At 49.3% G+C, this 20759-nt stretch overlaps 3 protein-coding genes across 5 annotated transcripts; 2 read left to right on the top strand and 1 right to left on the bottom strand.

Annotated features, from left to right (window-relative positions):
* Window positions 1–9233: 9233 nt before the first annotated feature.
* On the top strand, window positions 9234–12058 carry LOC111152236 (natural cytotoxicity triggering receptor 3). 2 transcript variants are annotated; one of them, XM_022510666.1, is made up of 5 exons: window positions 9234–9313; window positions 9759–9846; window positions 11239–11583; window positions 11721–11828; window positions 11939–12058. In XM_022510666.1, exons 1-5 carry the CDS (start codon window positions 9287–9289, stop codon window positions 11950–11952), a joined length of 582 nt encoding a protein of 193 aa, XP_022366374.1. In that variant the 5' UTR covers window positions 9234–9286; the 3' UTR covers window positions 11953–12058. The 2 variants fall into 2 exon arrangements, with proteins under 2 accessions (XP_022366374.1, XP_022366373.1); XM_022510665.1 differs by having other exon boundaries at window positions 11203–11583.
* Window positions 12059–12391: 333 nt separating this feature from the next.
* LOC111152237 (leukocyte specific transcript 1) lies at window positions 12392–17068 on the bottom strand. Its single transcript, XM_022510667.1, has 4 exons — window positions 16296–17068; window positions 13634–13735; window positions 13359–13381; window positions 12392–12888 (listed from the first exon to the last, which is right to left on the bottom strand). Exons 1-4 carry the CDS (start codon window positions 16375–16377, stop codon window positions 12754–12756), a joined length of 342 nt encoding a protein of 113 aa, XP_022366375.1. The 5' UTR covers window positions 16378–17068; the 3' UTR covers window positions 12392–12753.
* Window positions 17069–17213: 145 nt separating this feature from the next.
* LOC111152234 (lymphotoxin beta) lies at window positions 17214–19783 on the top strand. Of its 2 annotated transcripts, none has more exons than XM_022510663.1 (4): window positions 17214–18012; window positions 18432–18483; window positions 18669–18740; window positions 19140–19783. In XM_022510663.1, exons 1-4 carry the CDS (start codon window positions 17848–17850, stop codon window positions 19610–19612), a joined length of 762 nt encoding a protein of 253 aa, XP_022366371.1. In that variant the 5' UTR covers window positions 17214–17847; the 3' UTR covers window positions 19613–19783. The 2 variants fall into 2 exon arrangements, with proteins under 2 accessions (XP_022366371.1, XP_022366372.1); XM_022510664.1 differs by having other exon boundaries at window positions 17216–18012; window positions 19158–19783.
* Window positions 19784–20759: the final 976 nt, after the last annotated feature.

Genomic DNA, 20759 nt, shown 5'->3' with positions numbered 1-20759 from the left:
ATTCAATTCTGGTTTAGGTTTGTTAATATATTTTTTAATTATTTTTTAAAATTTTATTTATTTATTTATTTGACACAGAGAGAAAGAGAGAGAGAGAGATCACAAGTAAGCAGAGCAGCAGGCAGAGAGAGAGGGGAAAGCAGACTCCCCGCCGAGCAGAGAGCCTGATGCGGGGCTCCATCCCAGGACCCGAGATCATGACCCGAGACGAAGGCAGAGGCTCAACCCACTGAGCCACCCAGGTGCCCCTATTTTTTAAATATTTCATTTATTTATTTGACAGAGAGAGAATACAAGCAGAAGGAGCAGCAGAGGGAGAAGAAGGAGGCTCCCCCAGTGAGCAGGAAGCCCGACATGGGGCTCCATCCCAGGACCCTGAGATGATGACCTGAACTGAAAGGAAGGTCCTGATCTGAGCCACCCAGGCATCCCTGTTAAAATTTTTATTACATTCTTTTTTTCTTGCATTTATGTTCATGAGTGAAATTGTTCCATAATTTTATTTTCTCAGATCGCCATTGCCTGGCTTTTGTATGGAGATTACATTAATCTCATGAAGTAAGTGGAGAAACTTTTCCTGTTTCCTGATCACTAGAATAATTGTTATATGACTGGAATGACCTGTCTTGAAAGTTTCATAACTATCTGGGCTTGGTGATTTTTTGATGGTTAAATTTTTTTCCCTAATTTTATTTATTTATTTATTTAAGAAATCTCTACCCAACATGGGGCTCGAACTCATGACCCTGAGATCACAAATCACAGAGCCAGCCAGGAACCTCATTGATGGCTAAATTTTAAACAACTGATTCAATTTCTTTAGTGGTTATAGGTATATCAGCCTTTTCATTTTTTCTTATGTCAGTGTGGTCATACATTTTTCTAGAAAATTATTCATCTTGGGGGCCACCTTTGGCTTAAGTCATGATCCTGGGGTCCTGAGATGGAGCCCTGCTTGGGGCTCCCTGCTCAGTGGGGATCCTGCTTCTCTTTCTACCTCTGTCCCTCTCCCCACTCATTCTCTCTCTTTCTCTCTCTCAAAAAAATAAATAAAGGGGCGCGTGGGTGGCTCAGTGGGTTAAAGCCTCTGCCTTCGGCTCAGATCATGATCCCGGGGTCCTGGGATCGAGCCCCGCATCAGGCTCTCTGCTCAGCAGGGAGCCTGCTTCCTCCTCTCTCTCTGCCTGCCTCTCCCCCTACTTGTGATCTCTGCCTGTCAAGTAAATAAATAAAATCTTTAAAAATAAATAAATAAATAAATAAAATCTTTAAAAAAGAAAATTATTAATCTTATCAAAATTTGCAATGTAAATATTTACTGTATCTGATATTATATTCCCTTTAAGTTATTTATCTTTTGTGTGTGTATGACTTTTTCTCCCCTTTTCCTTTCTTGCATAATCAGTTTGGCAGAGATTTTTAATATTAGTAGTCTCTGTAAATATGTAAAATATTTAAAAATGTTTCCTGCTCAAACAACATGTGTTGGAGAGGATGTGGAGAAAGGGGAACCCTCTGACACTGTTGGTGGGAATGCAAGTTGTTGCAGCCACTTTGGAGAACAGTGTGGAGATTCCTCAAGAAATTAAAAATAGGGGCACCTGGGTGGCTCAGTGGGTTAAAGCCTCTGCCTTCAGCTCAGGTCATGATCCCAGGGTCCTGGGATTGAGCCCCGCATCGGGCTCTCTGCCCAGCAGGGAGCCTGCTTCCTCCTCTCTCTCTGCCTGCCTCTCTGCCTACTTGTGATCTCTGTCTGTCAAATAAATAAATAAAATATTTAAAAAAAAAGAAAAAAAAAGAAATTAAAAATAGAGCTTCCCTATGACCCTGCAATTGCACTACTGGGTATTTACCGCAAAGATACAGATGTAGTGAAAAGAAGGGCCATCTGTACCCCAATGTTTATAGCAGCAATGGCCACGGTTGCCAAACTGTGGAAAGAACCAAGATGCCCTTCAGCGGATGAATGGATAAGGAAGATGTGGTCCATATACACTATAGAGTATTATGCCTCCATCAGAAAGGATGAATACCCAACTTTTGTAGCAACATGGATGGGACTGGAAGAGATTATGCTGAGTGAAATAAGTCAAGCAGAGAGAGTCAATTATCATATGGTTTCACTTATTTGTGGAGCATAACAAATAGCATGGGGACAAGGGGAGATGGAGAGGAGAAGGGAGTTGAGGGAAATTGGAAGGGGAGGTGAACCATGAGAGACTATGGACTCTGAAAAACAATCTGAGGGCTTTGAAGGGGCGGGGGGGGGGGGAGGTTGGGGGAACCAGGTGGTGGGTATTAGAGAGGGCATGGATTGCATGGAGCACTGGGTGTGGTGCAAAAATCAATGAATATTGTTATGCTGAAAAGAAATAAAAAATTTAAAAAACGTTTCCTGCTCTATTTCTTTTATTTCATTAATTTCTAAAAGTATTTTATTATTTAAAATTTTATAAAATTATTCTATGCTCTTTTTCTAATTTCTTTTTATTTTATTTTATTTATTTATGAGAGAGAGAGAGAGTGCACAGATAAGAGCACAAGCAGGAAGGAGCAGCACGCAGAGGGAGAAGCAGGCTCCCTGCTGAGCAAGGAGCCTGATGCAGGATTCCATCTCAGGACTCTGGGATCATAACCTAAACCAAGGCAGATGGGCTCAACCAACGGAACCACCCTGGTGCCCTCTTTTTCTAATTTCTTTCTTTTTTTATTATTAAACTTAAAAAAAAAAAGATTTATTTATTTGAGAATAAGAGAGAGAGCCGCACAAGTAGGGGGAAAGGGCAGAGGGAGAGGGACAAGCAGACTCCTTGGTGAGCTGGGAGCCCAAAGTAGGGCTCTATTCCAGAATTCTGGGATCATGGCCTGAGCCAAAGGCAGACATCCAACTGACTGAGCCACCCAAGTGCCCTCTTTTTCTAATTTCTTGAAATAACCGTCCAACTCAATGACTTTCAAATTTTTTCTTCTTTTTTTCTTTATTTTTTTGAAGATTTTATTTATTAATTTGAGAGAGATAGAGAGAGGCAGAGAGAGCATAAGCAGGAGGAGAGGCAGAGGGAGAGGGAGAATCAGACTCCCTGCTGAGCTGAGAGCCAGACATGGTGCTTGGTCCCAGGACCTAGAGATCATGACCTGAGCCCAAGGCAGATGCTTTACCATCTGAGCCATCCTGGCGTGCCCTCTTTTTAAAAGATTTATTTATTTATTTGAGAGGGAGAGAGTGCAAGAGAGCATGAAGAGGGGGTGGGGGGTGAGGGGGTGGGGTGAGGGGGTGGGATGGGGAGGTGGGGGGTGAAGGGGAGGGGCAGAGGGAGAGAGAGAAGCAGTTTCCCAGCCCTCAACAGTTTAGATAGGCAGGATTTTCAGTATCGTTCAGTACAAAATATTTTAAATCCTATTATTATATTTTCTTTAGCATTTGAGTTATTTAGAGATAGGTTTCTAAAGTTTCAAAATACAGGGGCGCCTGGGTAGCTCAGTGAGTTAAAGCCTCTGCCTTCAGCTCAGGTTGTGATCTAGGGGTCCTGGGATCGAGCCTCGCATAGGGTTCTCTGCTCAGTGGGCAGCCTGCTTCCTCCTCTTTCTCTTTCTCTCTCTGCCTGCCTCTCTGCTTACTTGTGATCTCTCTCTGTCAAATAAATAAATAAAATCTTTAAAAAAATTTTTTAAAAAGTTTCAAAATACATTAGAAAACACTTAAAATTTTTTTCCAAGCGTATAATAAATATTCTTTGTTACTGCTCTTAAATTGTCATGGCTTTTGGTCAGCAATTGTATTCTATATGATTTTGATTCTTTTTTTCTTTTTTTTTTTAAGGATTTTATTTATTTATTTGACAGACAGATCACAAGTAGGCAGAGAGGCAGGCAGAGAAAGAGGAAGGGAAGCAGGCTCCCCGCTGAGCAGAGAGCCCGATGTGGGGCTCAATCCCAGGACCCCGGGATCATGACCCGGGCCGAAGGCAGAGGCTTTAACCCACTGAGCCACCTAGGTGCCCCCGATTCTTTTTTTCTAAATGTCTTTGTTGTATGTGAAAATAACACGTATTTTCTAGTTTTTCAAGGATTCTACATATTTCCCTAGATCAAGCTTGTTAACTATCTGGTTTCATTCCTCTTTGTCTTTTGTAATTTTAAATTAAAAGTTAGTTTTCCTTTAATATTTTAGATTAATTTTTTTTTATAAAGAATCTGGCACAGAGAATCTGAGGGCATCTGAGAGTGGTCCCAGTCAGCCTTGGTGGAGTCTGGGAAGGCTTCTTAGGAAAGGAGCCATTAGCTCCCAGAGGAAAAAGGGGAATGCCTTTCCAGCTTTGACTCATTCTCCCACCCAGAGAGAAAAGGAGGAGAAAGAGCATGAAAGATGGGTTGGGTGAAAGAGATGTGTTGGGGAAAATATAAGGAAAGATGGAGAGGCAGAAAGAGATGTAGATGGAAATGAGGGAAGAGAGGGATGGAGAGATGGGTGCCTAGCGCAGGAAAGGTGCTTACCAAATATTTGCTGAATGAATGAATGAGTGAACAAGCAGATGGGTGTGGAGGGAGTGGGTAAAGATGTGTGGAGAGATGTGGGATGTGGGTGGAGACATAGGGAAGAAACAAATGATGTGAATAAAGATGGTGAGAGGAAAGAGTTGTGGACAGAGATGTGGGAGATATGAGAAAGAAGGAGAGAGATAAAGAAAGATATAAGGGAAGAAGAAGACAGAACGCCTGGCGTGTGGGAGGAACTCAGTAAAACCGTTGTTGAATGGATGAATGGACCCCAAGACTTGGAGAGGGAGTTGTGGAATGGATACTGAGGAGAAACCACACTGTCCATCAGAGAAGCTATTATACTGGTTTCATCCTGAGATGACAATGTCTTTAAACAGCAGTGACAATTAAGAGGTAGGAAGATACTTGAGATATTTTAAAGGCAGAATGGACAGGACTTAGAGATTGTTTGGATGAGGGAAATGAAGGAGAACCCCAGGTTTTTGTCTTAAGTGATGGGGTGGACTGTGCTTCCATGCACTGAGATGGGGACCACAGGAGCCCGATGCAGTTTGGGTGGACACTGATGATTTTGAAATGCCTGTGAAACACTCTGGAGGAGATGTCTAGAGGACAGCTAGATATTCTGGACTTGAACCTCAAGAAAGAGGCCTAAGGTGAAGGTGTAGACTGAGATGGAGATATAGACTGGAGTCTCAACAGAGAATAAGCAGTAGTTAAAACTGGCTATAACAGGACTGCATAGGTAAGCCCCATGGTAGAGGCTCGCAATTTGTTGAATGAAAGTGAGAGAGAAAGAACCCAAAAGTCCACCAACAGCTGAATCACGTGAAAGCACATGTATAGGGTACAGGAATCTGGAGGGACTTAGGCCTAATTGCTTTTATTTTCCTGGGAAAGGGGAGGTAAGATTCCAAAGTGGAACAACTTCCATGGTGACATGATCCAAACTGTAGGCCATGGAGAATCAGGGTGATTGTTGGAGTAGACCAGGTAAAGCAACTGTGAAATTAGTATATTGAAAAACCATTTGTTGGGGCACCTGGGTGGCTCAGGGTGTTGAGCATCTGACTCTTGATTTCGGCTCAGGCCATGATCTTGGGGTTGTGGTATCGAGCCCTGAGCTGGGCTCTGCACTCAGCATGGAGTCTGCTTAAGATTCTCCCTCCCCGCACCCCCCACCTAGTACACATTCTCTTTCAAAAAAAAGAAAAGTAAAGAAAAATCATTTGCAAGATGTGTACAGGAATGTTCATACAACCCACTTGTCCTCATCAGGTGAGTGGATAAACAAACTGTGGTACATCCATATTATGAAATAGCACTCAGCAAAACAAAACAAAACAAAACAAAACAAAAACAAAAAAAACAAAGGATCAAGCTACTGATACACACAACAATAGATGAATCTCACAGACACTATACAGAATGAAAGAAGTCGGATACAAGAGGGTATACTATGTGATTACACTTACACGAAGTCCAAGAATAGTGTAATATAGGGGTATACATTTGTAGGGGTATAAATCAGTAGTTGGTTCTGGAAGGGGAAAGGGATTAACCAAAAAGAGGCATGGGAGAATTTTTCTAGAATGATGGAAATGATCTGTATCTCACTTCCAGTGTTATTTACAGGGGTATATAGATTTGCCAGAGAATGTCGAACTGTATACTTAAGATCTGTACACTTCAAATGTTTTTAAAAAGATCTGCATTTTGCTGTATATAATTATATCTCAATGTTTAAAAACATCATTTATGTGGACATGAAGTCTCCTAGAGAGATGGCAGCGGTTGAAATAGAAAGGAAGCTGGAGAGTTAGGTGCCTGCTCCTGGTGAATGGGAAGGAGATTAGATCGTGACGGCAAGGGGGCAGAAGGTGGTGAGGTCCAGTGCATGAGACTCAGAGGAGAAGCTGTGGTTAGAGACTGAAAGGGGAACATGGGGGCCACTAATTCATTGAAAATGTTTGTAAGGACTTGGCTAAAGGAGAAGTCACCCACATCTCAACACTACCAACACAGGAGGAAACCCCCAGTAAGATGGGACTCGGTGCTGAGATTCCAGGGTTCCTTCTGTGTCTTCACCTCTTTTCCTGCTCTGAGCTCTGACCACCCTCGAGGCAGCCCACGGTGAGGTGTTAAAGAAGTTAGACCAGAGGGGCACCTGGCTGGCTCTGTGGTGGAACATGTGACTCCATCTCGGAGTGAGTTCAACCCCATGCTGGGTGTAAAGATTAATTAAAAATAAAATCTTTTGGGACACCTGGGTGGCTCAGTTGGTTAAGCAGCTGCCTTCAGCTCAGGTCATGATCCCAGCGTCCTGGGATCAAGTCCCACATCGGGCTCCTTGCTCCGCAGGGAGACTGCGTCTCCCTCTGCCACTCTGTCTGCCTGTGCTCTCTCTCTCTCTCTCTGACAAATAAATAAATAAAATCTTTAAAAAAAATAAAACAAAATCTTTTAAAAAAATAGTTGGTTTCAAAATAAATAGATAAATAAATAAGTGAGACCCAAGACAGGCGCACATTGACTTCACAACTTCTTTACTCGTTGCCTTTCCTTTTGAGTCCCTGGTAAAAGTTTCTTTTGAAAACATCCATCCTTGAGCTGGTTAGTGCAGCGGTTCCCGTCTTGTGGGTTAAAGTTCCTTAGAGAGTCTCAGAGCTACTGAAAAGGATCCCTGGAGCTACACATACACTAGGATTTATTCTAGATAGACTTAATAAAAAATTCCAAGTGCAATCTTTGGAATTCCAATTTTTAGATATTGGAAATCTTCGGTAGAGACAAGAGGTGGAGAGAGCGGGGTATCCTTGAGTTCAGGTACAGCTGTAACAATGGTCATCCTGGCCCCTGACTGGGGAAGACCTGGGGGCTAACATACCCTGGGCACCCAGTACAGCGAAGTCTGGACGTTGACAGATACTGTTCTCATCTCACGGGTGTGTGAACCAGTGGAACCAGGACTCCATATTAGGCTGACTTGACTTCTAAGCTGCATCGCCCTGGGACAGGGAGTAGCGCTCTGTGTGTGTAACTGTGAAAGTCTGGAGTTTGATCTTCAGGCCAGTCGCCCATCCCAGCCCCCCACCCCTACTCCACCGGTGGTGATCTCTACTCTCTCCTCAAATTGTGGGCTTCTCACAGTTGAGTAGAAGAGACAATTTCCTTCACAGTGACTCTCTGGGGGCAGACATGGCCTATTGATAGGACGAGGCAAGGTAAGGGACTAGGCAGAAGCTGGAATTAAGGCCCATTCAAGAAAAACCACCTACGGGTGTCTTGGGCGTTCCCATGCTCCATGACCACCAGGGGGCAGCTCTTGCCTTGCCACAGGACCTCGGTTGCACACCCTTAGATTAGAGGCCCAGAGGAGGAAGACCCTCTACTGATGAAGAATGGCTGAGTCAGTCCTCCCCAGATTATGTGGCGTGTGGCTTGTGTAGGTGGTTTGGAGAGGTTAAATAATTTGTTCAAGATCATGTAACTAGTTTGTAGTGGAGCTGGCATTTGAGCCCAGGCTGACTCCACGCCAACATTCTTAACCATGACATTGCTTCTTCTCCAAAACAAAACTCTAGATCACTGCAGTGATCATAATGTATTATGAAACAGAGCTAGAAACAGGGACACCCAGGGGAAAAAAGATGCATTAATATAAAAGGGGCCAGGGGCACCTGGGTGGCTCAGTGGGTTAAGCCTCTGCCTTTTGCTGGGGTCATGATTTTAGGCTCCTGAGATGGGGGCCCCACATCGGGCTCTCTGCTCAGCGGGAAGCCTGCTTCCCCTTCTCTCTCTACCTGCTGCTCTGCCTACTTGTGATCTCTATCCGTCAAATAAATAAATAAAATCTTGAAAAAATATATATGTAAAAGGAGCCAGAGAGGATTGTGTGGTGAGGGCTGGGTCCATGCCACCCCAGGTATTGCGCCTGTAATCCTCCTCTTCTATGTGCTGTGCTGTCACGTGTAGGTGTGTGAGGCACATACAAGAATGTGTGGTATAGTCTTTTTTTTTTCTTCATTTTTTAAAGATTTTATTTATTTGTCAGAGAGAGACGGAGAGAGAGCGAGCACAGGCAGACAGAATGGCAGGCAGAGGCAGAGGGAGAAGCAGGCTCCCCGCAGAGCAAGGAGCCCGATGTGGGACTCGATCCCAGGACGCCGGGATCACAACCCGAGCCGAAGGCAGCCGCCCAACCAACTGAGCCACCCAGGCGTCCCTGTGGTATAGTCTTGAACAAATCCCTGTACAACCTTGGCGTTACAAACTCAAAGTCTTTCCTTTGTGTCTGTAAGAATATTTTTCATATAAGGGGCACTTGGTAGTTTCTCCAGAAATGCTAGCTAAACAGCGAATAAAATAATAAATGAGTGGGTTTACCAGTGGGTGGCAAGTATTGGCAGAACACAATGAGTAAAGCAGACCTCAGCGAGAGGTATATTCCTTTAATGAAGATCTGAATATGAATGAGTGCAGACCTCTCCATCAGGTTGCTTTCACTCAGCCAAACCACCCAAGTCAACACATCTAAGTAAAACAGGTTGATTGCTATGCAAATGAAGCTTCCAAACAAAGCCCCTAGCAACCGCCTGCCTCCACCGCCAATCAGCTTGCTTCTCCTAATCCCCTCCACTAGAGAATTTCTAGAGCAGTCCTGGGGGTGGGTCCGCCTAAAGGGAAGAGAACAGATGGGGTGGGCGGGGGCACTGCTGAGTCCAGACGAGGGGGGAGTAGGTTAGCTCTGAGCCCAGGAGGGCACCTGGAGGCTTATTCTGGGTAAATGGTTGGTCTTCTTGAACCTCAAGAGGTAGGGGAACCACATCCTGGTCTCACCCTCCCACCCTAGTGTGAGCCCTCCCTTCCCCCTCAAACACTTAGGCCACAGGACGATGTGTTGCCCCCCACTTCCTAGTGACCCAGACACTGCCATTAACAGCATCCTCTCTCCTCAAGGAGGCACGCTTGTGATGCCCGACGTCCTAGGCTGTTGAGGTTCTTTTTTTAAAATTTAAAAAAATTTTTTTTAAGATTTTATTTATTTACAGAGAGCCCCATTCGGGGCTTGATCCCAAGACCCTGGGATCATTACCAGAGCTGAAGGCAGAGGCCTTAACCCACCGAGCTACCCAGGCACCCCTGTTGAGGTTCTTGATAAGGGATGTGTGAGTCCTGTGTGTCATAGGAAGCTGCCCGCCTCCATCTGATGACCAAAGGCCTGGCCACAAGCGGTGGGTTGTTCTTTCTCCACCCAGACCTTACTTCTCAGATCCCCTTTGCCAACGGGAACACCCTCCGACATGACCCAGATGCTGTTGCTCATCTTTATCATGGTCCATCCAGGTGAGAGGGCTTTTGAGGGGTGTGGGGCCAGGAGGAGCGAGGATGGGGAAGGCTGACATGGAGGCCTGAGGGGAGTGGCCAGGAAAGGAGAGTGGGAGCGGGTGGGGTCCTCCGGAAACCAAAGCAACGTGGACACCCCCACTTCACAATTCCCTCCATTTCTCCATGTTGCCCACTGGGTGGGTCATACTCCAGCTTCCGTCCCTGAGGTCCTTTCTTCTATCTTACTATCCTAGCAAGATAAAGTTGAAGAACCAGTATAAAGGGCTTGAAGGGAGGAAGAGGTAAATTTTTTGGGAAGGGGTCAATTTTAATTTGATAAGCTTAATAAGCCTATTAAACAAGGCTTATTATCTAGGGTCTAGATATAATTAGGAGTTTGGGAGACCTAATTAACTCTAAGGGAAGTTTCTTAGTGAAACTGATTTTAATTAACTGAGAGACGTTAACTATCAGCCATACCCATGAACTAAATGCAGTGTGGACTCCAGACCCACAGCTTTAGCATCAGCTGGGAATCTGGGCAAATTCTCAGGCCCCACTCTAAACCCGCTGAGTAAAAAACTGGGGGAGAGTCGGGCCCAGGAATCTGTTTTAACCGATGCTCCAGGTGATTCTGATGTGCTCTCAAGCTTGAGAACCGCTATAGTAGACGAATGGCAGGTAAATTTCACGAACTAGAGAATCTAATCGGAGATTTTACTAATTGCTTTAATTCATCAATTTGGTTGAGTCAAATTGATTTCAATCAATTATTGCTATGTCTTCACCTGAAAACTTTATTAGTTAATGCTCTTTAACAAAAAACAAAGTAGTGGGGCACCTGGGTGGCTCAGGTCATGATCTCAGGGTTCTGGGATCGAGCCCCGCATCAGGCTCTCTGCTTGGCGGGGAGCCTGCTTCCTCCTCTCTCTCTGCCTGCCTGTCTGCCTACTTGTGATCTCTATCTGTCAAATAAATGAATAAAATCTTAAAAAAAAAACAAACAAAGTAGCAAGGGTGGTGTACCATATACAGTTTGCCATTGGTATGAAAGTAATGGAATAATATAGTTAATTATTAGTTAGCTAGGCAGCCACATTCATTAATGAGCTCCAATTTCTATGGGACAGGTTAAGTTTCAGCAAGACACTACTAGTGAAGGTAGCTGGAGAGTGATAGGATAGGGTGAGGATGAGAGTTGGCACAGGAAAGGATTTAAAAAACTAATAAGCCATATTAAGAAATGAGGCTGGTGGAAAGGAAGGGGTTTCATGAGGTAGCAAAGTGCTTGACCCTCTGGGTCCTCCGTGGGTGGGGACACAGCTGGGATATTCTACTGCAAGCTCTCTTGTCCTTTCTCTGTATTGTAACCAGGGAGGTGTTTCTCCGGGTCTTCTCTCTGCCTGCCAGGATCCTGTGCTCTCTGGGTGTTCCAGCCCCCTGAGATTCATACCCAGGAGGGCAACGCTGCCTTCTTGCCCTGCTCCTTCAATGCCAGCCGAGGGAAGTTGGCCATTGGCTCTGTCATGTGGTACCGGGACAAGGTGGCCCCAGGGAAGGAAGTGAGGAATGGGACCCCGGAGTTTAGGGGCCGCCTGGCCCCTCTTTCCCCTTCCCGTTTCCTCTGTGACCATCAGGCCGAGCTGCACATCTGGGATACCCAAGACTGTGACTCTGGAATCTACGTGTGCAGAGTGGAGGTGCTGGGCCTAGGTGTTGGGACAGGGAATGGGACTCTGCTGGTGGTAGAGAAAGGTGAGATGGGAGTCCCCACTCTTCCTGGAAGTTGGGAGTCTTTCCCTGAGTCCCCTGCTCTCTGTCCATCCCTGGGCCTGCGCCTGCTTCTTCCTTAGGCCCCCCCTGTCCCCCTTTCTTCTACTGCCCCCATGCAGGACGTCCTCCGCTAGGGGCCAGCACCATCCTCCTCCTTCGGGCTGGATTCTATGCCTTCAGCTTTATCTGTGTGGCCATGGGCAGCACCATCTATTACCAAGGCAAATGTAAGGAAGGGGTCCAGGGCAGTGGAGAAGAGAGAGCTGGATGAGGGGGAGACAAAGAACAGCAGGAGAAGGGTTGCCGCACCGAGCAACTCCTGTCGTTTCTCCTGCAGGCCACCGTCACTGAGAACACGCTGCCACTTCATAGATGCCTCTGATGAGTGATTCCAGACCCCAGGCATCCAATTCTCTTCAAGAGACCCCAATAAATTCTCAGCCCTGTCGCTACCTTCTTAGGAGTCTCATGTGTTTCCTTTTCCATTCTCCAGGTACCCCAATATGTCCCTCTCTGGGGTCCCCCAACTCTTAACTCTCCCTTCTACCAAGCCCAGTCTGGAAAGGTCCAAGGAGCGAGCTTCCCAGTAATTGTGCCTGGCGCCCCCTCCCATCACCATCCCAGGGGTCAGCACCTCCAGCTCTCTGGGGTGCAGGAGGCTGAGGCTAATTGCTTTAATTGCTAATTGCTTTACTAATTGCTTTAATTCATCAATTTGGTTGAGTCAAATTGATTTCAATCAATTATTGCTATGTCTTCACCTGAAGACTTTATTAGTTAATGCTCTTTAACAAAAAACAAAGTGAAAAAACAAACAAACAAAAAAAACAGTTCTCCTGAGAACTGGGGAGTGTCAGATCTGACCCTTACATGTCAGCTCCCCATTCCAGCCAGGCCCACGTGTGGGCTCTTTCTGGCCTTCAGGAGAGCCTGGTCCTTCAACACCTTTCTTTCCCTGAGAAATTCCTACTCAGCCCCAGAACGGGTGGGAAGATAAGTCATGTAAGTGTTGATGGCGGCCCTGTGGAATGGCACGAAGCTGAGTTGCACTGAGAAGCCTGAGACACAGAAGATGGCGAGACACAGTGTTTACTGGGTGGACCGCAGGGTCGGCCTGAGTTCAGGGAGGCGTCTGGGGGAAGCTCTGGTGGCTTAGTTCTTGGCGATGCAGGCATATTCGGTGCTGGGGTCCTCCTTGGTGCCTTCCCTGTGGCCAGGGTCGGGCCTCTCACTGCCGGGGATGGGGAGCAGAGATGCGTAGTGGAGCTCTTGCTCCGAGAGCTGGGCCTGGGGCAGGGAGGAGTGCTGTTGGCAGGTGGCCAGAAAAGCCCCCTCCCCCCATCCTTCCTGTGTGCTGCTGCCCACCCCCTTGCACCTCTCTGTCTCCTCAGCGCCCCCACCTCTGTCTCTGCCAGCCTGAGCCCCTGTTCTCTTCTCCCCTCGCCTCTTCTCCCTGGGTCTCTGTTGTTCTTATTCTCCATCTCTTTCTCTTGCCTGGGTCTCTCTCGTTCTCTCTGTTTCTTTCTCTCTCTAGTTTCTTCCTCTGTCTTTCTCCTTTCTGTCTCAGTCCCTTTTCCTTTCTCTACACTATTTCCTTTTGCTCTTCTCATTCTTGCGTCTCTCTTCCTGCCTCTTTTTTCTCCACCTCTCTGGCTCTCTTATGCCCCTGCTTTCCCTCGCTTCTCTTGCCTTCACCTCCCCTTCAGCCCTCAGCCTCCTCTTGCCCCCATCACCTTGTTCCCAGCCCCCAGACTCACCCAGCTCCTCTCCAGCCTCCTCACTGGAAGAAAAGAAGAAGCTCAGCAGGACCTTCCCTCCTTTGACCCCCGCCCCAGAGGGTATTTCCTCACTCGCTGACATCTCTGTGGTTCCCATGGCCAAAGCCCCAGTCTCTCTTTTTGGGCACTCTTTTCTCTCTCCCACCTTCCTGTCCCAGGACGGGTGGGAACTGATGGGGACTTCTGGGAAAGCAGTAGGAACAGGTGTGGGTGGGGGCGACCCCGGGGGATATGTTGTGGGTGATGGGGCTTACCTTTCCGATGGAGCCGACACAGACAGGTGGACACAATGACCACAGCCAGGAGCAGGAGCCCTCCCAACCCCAAGCTCCCACCATTTAGGTAAAGACATAGCTCTGCAGGGCAAAACGGTGAGTATCAGGGTCCCATTTCTTCCTTTGTTACCCCATCCTCCTGGTTGACCGTGGGCATCTCAGCCCCACTCTCCAACAGTTTTAGAGGTAGAAAAACATACTCAGGTTCTTCACTCCAGATTGGGTTACCTCACCTCCTACCAGAGGTGCCCACCTCTCACGGGTTCCCTCACTCATCCCTGTGGTTGCCTCATTCACCCCTCAGGGGCTTCCCATGGCCATCCCTCCTGTCTCTGGGTCTCCCCATGAGGTCCCTTGCCCACCTGCACCAGCTGTCCCCTGGCCATCGACTCGAGGATGGACAGATACTGCTTTCTATCCTCTCTCTGTTCCCTGTATACTCCCCACCCTCCCTGTGCCGCCCATTACCTTTCATTAGGTGGAGCACTGAAGACTAACCTGGAGGTCAGGAACCTAGCCCTGCTCTGCAAGGCTAAGTGGCCTGGGCCAAGTCACGTGTCTCCAGTTCCTCATCTGCAAAGTGCGGTGCCCTCTGTTACAATTGTTCCAGGGCTGAGGAGCCCCACTGATGTGCCAACCCTGACCTAAGACACTTTCCTTTTGTTGTCGCTAAGCCTCACAACGTAGGGGATTATGGTGCCTGTTTTAGTGGTGAGGAACCTGAGACTCTAGTCCAGACTCTAGTGAGGAGGTCCAGCCTAGAAGTGGGAGAGCGGGCCTTGAACCCCAGAGCTCCAGAGCACAACCCCTTTATTCTCCCCTAGGCTAACCAGGTGGTTCATGGGGGCCTCTCCAGCATGGGGTAGTTCTAGGTTCTGGTGAGGGGCTGACAGAGGGGGAGGACCCGGGGTTTCCAGTGTGTGTGTGGACCAGTGAAACCAAGGGGAGGTGGTATCCAGAGCTACCTGGCAGCTGGGACCGCTCCCTCAGCCCAGAGCCACTCTGGGGAGCAGGGCCCTACGTGGCTGGTATGGGGAGCCACTTCCCATGGACAGACACTGCTGGGGCTGAAGTGGGGCATGGAGGAGTGTCTGGGCCCCATAACTTCCCCTCAGGCACTTCCTGCCCTGCAACCACTGGTTCCTGTTTGAAGGCAAAGAGGGGGGTCGCTGTCTTCACACCACCAGAGCCAGCTGCACTGACCAGGGTCTGGAAACTGGGATCCTGCTGGGCTCAAGAGGAATGCTGGGGTGTGTGTGGGGGTGGGTTGGGGAGCAGAAACACAGGTGGAGAGGAGGGCCTGCAGTCACCATGAGGGGAAGTGGAGGCAAAAGTGGCTTGTATTTAATTCTTTGGGGAGCAGAGACAGGCTGGACAGCAGATGCCTCCAGGGCTCAGAGAACCCCAAAGCCATACTGTCTTCTGTAATCTTAGCTTCATCTCACCGTGGGGCATGACTGCCCCTCCCTGCCCCGTTTTCCCACCAAGGTTCCTGCTCTCTTCCAGCTTATCCAGAGCCCGTGGCCTGTGCGTAGACAGACTCCAGACTGTGGGAGCTGCCTGGGTGGAGAGGTGTTGCCACTTCAAACATTCTTGCCCCTCCTCCAGCTTTAACATCTCCCCCAGTCTGGATGCCTCCCTAGCTCTGTCAAAAGAGGAAGTTAGGCTTTGAAGGTTAGTTAGGGTTACAACATCTTTCCTTTCAGACTCTTAGGACTGTAACTAAGCCTCTAAACTCCCTCAGCTCCAGCCATCCTGTTGCTTCTGCTAGTAGTCAGTGAGCGTGTGCCTCCTCTAGGTACCTTTACTCATTAACTTTTCCCCAATTACCCCTCCCACTGCCTCCGCTGAGAGCTCATGATCCCAGTGTGTATGTGTAGACACACACACACCACACACATCGGAGTGGAAGCTCTGGTAGATTTGGGGTAACTTGCCTGGTGTTCTGGGGCTGAATCAAGCAGGGCACTTGACTGATTAATGAACAGAATCAGAGGCAGCTAGACTAGATAGATGTACAGGAATACATGAGTACTGCTGATAGTCTAGGACAGAAAGCTGGTGACAAGTTGGTGTTGGGGAAGGAAGTGGGGGCAATCTAGGTGGACTTCCTGTATGAGGCAACATTCTGATGTTGCGCACAGAAAAAAAAAGGGCAGTGATCCAAGACCTTCTGGATAGACACCTGATGAAGGCCTCTTAGTGGCACTGAGATAGAAAGGGAGATGGGTGCTGGGGGATTGCACACCCAGTCGTTAAGGAGGGTGAAGACTGGGGAGCTCATGTGGAGGCAGGAGGTAAGGTGGATATCTGTGCCTGGGTCCACATGCATTTGCATCTCCTTCTTCAAATTCAGAAACTTTCTGGTGTTTCTCCCCTTTCCCCCCATCCACAACACTCCCCACGTTGGACAGCAGGACAATTCATGTTTTGTTTTGTTTTTTCCACACATTTTATTATTAAAATGTTCAAACAGAACAAAATTGAAATAGTTTTATAGTGAACATATCCATACCACCTACATTCTAAAACAGACAGTTTTCTATATTCGCTTGATCACATACCTACCCATCTATCTCATTTTTTGGATACCCTTCAAAGTTGCAAACATCAGTACACATTTTACCCCTAAAGCTCTTACCATGCTTATCAGTGACTCGAGTCCAGCTTTTGTTTCCCCATTTCTTTTTTGGGGGGCTGAGGAAGGCAAGATTTACATACATTAAAATGCACAAATCTGAAGTCAGCACTCAGGGGTTTTTTTTTGTTTTTTTTAAAGCTGTCTTGTGATCAAGGTTCTGGAGCCAGACTGCCTGGGTTCAAATCCTGACTCTGCCACTACTGTGCAGCCTTCTATAAATTCCTTAACCTCTCTGTGCCTCAGTCTCTTCTTAGAGTTTTTGTCAGGATTAAAAGAATTATTATATATATTTCAAAAAAAAGAATTATTATATATAAAGTGTGTAGATTAGAGGCAAGCACTTGCTAAGTGCTATTTGTACAATAGCTATATGTTGTTATTATTATTATTACCTAATCGCAGAGATGTCATCAAGAAGGGGACATGATCTGAGACCACCTCCAACTTCCTTGGACCTGGTCTTTTCTCTCACTGCACTGTCTACCATACCATTTGTTGCTGCTTTGTTTTGCCTTCATTTGTCCTTCCTTCATTTATTCCAAAACATGTAGTCAGCACCTGCTAAATAGATGGGGCTCACTCTAGACAGCAAGCTCTTTGAAGGTGGGGCCATGCCCTATCACTCTTCCATCTACACTCTATGGAGGAAGGGAGGTAATGCTCATTTCCATCCCTTCTCAGTGAGTCAACAGGCAGTGGAGAGGCTAAGGTCCCTTTCAGCTCCTATATGTATTTTTTCCTTTAAAGCAACGCTCTTTTTAAAATTTATTTTTTTAAGATTTTATTTATTTATTTGACAGAGAGAGAGAGACAGCAAGAGAGGGAACCCAAGCAAGGGGAGATGCAGAAGGAGAAGCAGGCTTCCTGCTGAGCAGGGAGCCTGATGCGGGGCTCAATGCCAGGACCCTGGGATCATGACATGAGCCGAAGGCAGCCACTTAACTGACTGAGGGACCCAGACACCCTCAGATGCTATTTCTGTGGCCTGGCTTAACTTGGCTTCTCACCAAGCTCTGGGGGTTACGGGTGAGTGAGGGAATGGAAGGAGGAGATTTGGTCTAGTGCCGGCATAAGCTCTTCTCAGGGACCCAGATATCCATCCCTCAAGACCTCAGTTCCTGTCCTCCTATTCCAACCCTTGACCTCAGGGACGTCGACACAGCCCTCCTTCCAGCACCCACCACTGGGGTGTAGAAGAATGCAGACCGCCCTTGAAATCTGGAGTGTGGTGTTCTCGCGTAGCTCTGCTGCCTGACTTTTTGTGAGCTACCTTCCCTCCCTGGGCCTCAGTTTCCCTCCCTGATGAACCATAAGATCTCTAAGGCCCCCTCCAGCTCTACCCTATAAGCCTGTCTCTTCACCCCGACTTCTTCCCCAGTTCAGAGAACCTGGGCATCCAGCTGCCCCACCCCAGCTCTGGGTAAACAGGAAGCTGGGTGAGGGGAGCAGGGGTGTGCGGAAAGTCCCAGCCAGGTGTGTGGGTCTATGGGGAGGGGGTGGCCCCACCCCTGAAGTATGAAAGCCCCCCTGCCCTGGCCCTGGCTCAGTCTCAATGGGGTCACTGGGGCTAGAGGGCCGGGGTAGGAGGCCCCAGGGGAAGGGCTGCCTCCTGCTGGCTGTGGCAGGAGCCACTTCCCTGGTGACCCTGCTGCTGGCTGTGCCTATCACTGTCCTGGCTGTGCTGGCCTTGGTGCCCCAGGAGCAGGGAGGAGGCCTGGTGAGTAGCCACAACAAGCCTGGAGGGGCTGCGTGTTGCTGATGCCCACTTACCTCTAGCTATGCCTGGGGCTCTTTTGTCTCCTCCTGCTCAGTCGGCTTGGCTGTCCCTGATGGGGATGCCTTGTCTGCCTCTTTGTTGGTCCTCTTTCCATTGTTCCCGTGATGCTGTTGTGTCTTGATAGCTCCAAGCTCCTTCCTGGTTGTCTAGCTGTATCCTCTTCTCTTCCCAAGACATACTCAGGCCTCCATCTCTGCCCAAGAACATATGCCTTGCTGGCTCTCCCTCCCAGGGAGATGTGTGTTGGGGATGGGGCTGGTAGTCAAGACCCCAGGCCTGGAGCTTGGGTCTGCGTTGGGAGGGGTGGGGATGGCATCAGCTAACACTGAACTCTGGGCACTGTGACCCCACCCACCCAGGTAACAGGGACGGCTGACCCGGGGGCACAGGCCCAGGCCCAGCAGCGTTTGGGTAAGAGCAGACCATCTCCTCTTCCCCTACTCCGGCCCTTCAGGGATGCCCAGCTCCCATCCAGCTGCATCCCTCGGTGAACTCATCCTTCCCAGAATCCCGTCCTGCTGCCCTTTCCTCTCGGGGGGTACCGTGCATGGAAGGCCGCCCTGGCCCGCAATCGTGGACTCTTTCCCCCCTTCCAGGGTCACAGGAGCTGCCAGAGGAAGAGGCAGAAACAGATTTCAGCTCCAGGCTCCCCGCCGCCCACCTCATAGGTAAGGATCTCACAGGTAGTCCAAGGATGCTAGCGCTGCTGCCCACAGTCCCTTTGCTCTGTCATTGCAGGGTTCGCTTTCCGACCTGCTTCACCACCTCTGGTCCCTAAAGCGCCCACCTTCCTCTCCTCCCGCATTCCATCTCCTTGCTTCCCTTCTGGAGCTGTCAAAACCCCTCCTAGATCTCTCCACTACCCCACCACCGGGCTCCACACCCCACACTCTGGTGCCCTCAGTCCCCTCCCCCAAATCACTGCAGAGGTGGCGCGCGCGCCCTCGCCCCGCCCCCGGGCTCGGATCCTGCTGGGGGTTAACAGCCCCGACTCTCCCACCTGCTCACCCTCCCAGAAGTCCCGGGCCGGGATCCTTCCTCCAGAATCCGCACCCGAGCGCCGACAGGCCCCGGTTTCTCCGCAGGCGCCTGGACGAAGGGGCAGGGGTTGGGCTGGGAGGCGAAGAAAGAAGAGGCGTTCCTGAGGAGCGGGACGCAGTTCTCCGGCGCCGAGGGGCTGGCTCTGCCGCAGGACGGCCTCTATTACCTCTACTGTCACGTCGGCTACCGGGGCCGGGCGCCCCCTGCCGGCGGGGGCCTGCTGGACCATTCAGTCACGCTGCGCAGCCGGCTGTTCCGGGCGGGGGGCGCCTACGGGCCGGGGACTCCCGAGCTGCTTCTCGAGGGCGCAGAGACCGTCACCCCGGTCCTGGACCCGACCCGGACGCGCGAGTACGGGCCCCTCTGGTACACGAGTGTGGGCTTCGGCGGCCTGGTGCAGCTCCGGAGGGGCGAGAGGGTGTACGTCAACATCAGTCACCCCGATATGGTGGACTACAGGAGGGGGAAGACCTTCTTTGGGGCGGTGATGGTGGGGTGAGGGCGGAGGAAACGACTGCCTGGTAGGGACTTGTGACTCAGCCCAGGTATTGGGGACCCAGACCCCAGGGACCCCGTGGCGGTGGGGAAAATGCAGGAGACTGTCCTGAAACTGATGGCAAACCTGAAGAAAATAAAGAATGTAAAGCTTTAGTGCTGCGGAGCACGGGTGCCCAGGTCTCTCATGTCTTGATTCAGGGTGGGTACTGCAAGGGGCGGTTACCTAGTCTTTTCTTCTGGTTGCTTGAAACAATTCATATCACTTCCTGTGGCTTCTGCCCTCTAAGAAGGCGATCGGCTGATTTCCCACCCACCTCCTGTCTCTGAATGAACTTGCCCAGCATTAGCCCAGTGGGAAGATGGAAGAAGGGGATCTCCTTAAGCCCCAAAGCATCTCCAAGCCTCCTTCTTCTCAGATCCCCGGAGCCCTCACCAGACTACACCTGTATTCCTTTCTTTGGGGTCCCTTCTGTCAGTGAGAGGGATCCTGACAAGGGAAGGCAGCCCTGTTTGGAGGAACCAGGCTGGGAAGAAGGAATAAAGCCCTGGGCGCCTAGCTTCTTCCCTGCTGCCTGCCTGGCTGCCTGAAGCCCACTTTAGCCACTACCCCACAGTCCACTGTCCTCCAAGGGAAAATACACAGCTCATTGGGTGTGAGGGAAGAGGTGGAAAGATAGGGCCTGGGACATCAGGGCGAAGCTGGGGGGAAGAAGAAGAAAGGAAATCTGGGGCCATTGGCCCTATCCAGGGTGAGATGGAAAGTCCTCACCCCTTGTTTACACCTCAGGTCTGCTTTCCATACGTCGGCAAGTGTGGGGGCCCCAGGGTGAGTAACAGCAGCCCCCTCACCCCAAGCACCCCATGACCGACTTTCAGCTCCGGGTTGAGGGAGGCAGAGAGGGACCCAAGGCCCTATCTAGGTCACCCCAGTGGGTCATCCCACCCCTGCGGCATACCACACAATTTTCCCCTCCCAGCAGCCTGTCAGGAAGGAAAGCCCAACTTCCGAACCCAGTGGGGACTCCCACTCTCTGGGTCTTCACTTCTGACTCCATATTTGCGTGTGACTCTGTGTCCAGAAGAACTTTCCTGAGGAGAGTTCTTTTTCTAGCCCATCTATCTCATGACCCTCCCCTCATTTTTCAACA

Source organism: Enhydra lutris, unplaced genomic scaffold (assembly GCF_002288905.1).
Source record: "Enhydra lutris kenyoni isolate GAN:26980312 unplaced genomic scaffold, ASM228890v2 scaffoldscaffold28, whole genome shotgun sequence".
Taxonomy (NCBI): Eukaryota; Metazoa; Chordata; class Mammalia; order Carnivora; family Mustelidae; genus Enhydra; species Enhydra lutris.
The sequence above is the reverse complement of the archived record's forward strand: the minus strand, read 5'-3'. Positions and strand labels throughout refer to the sequence as shown.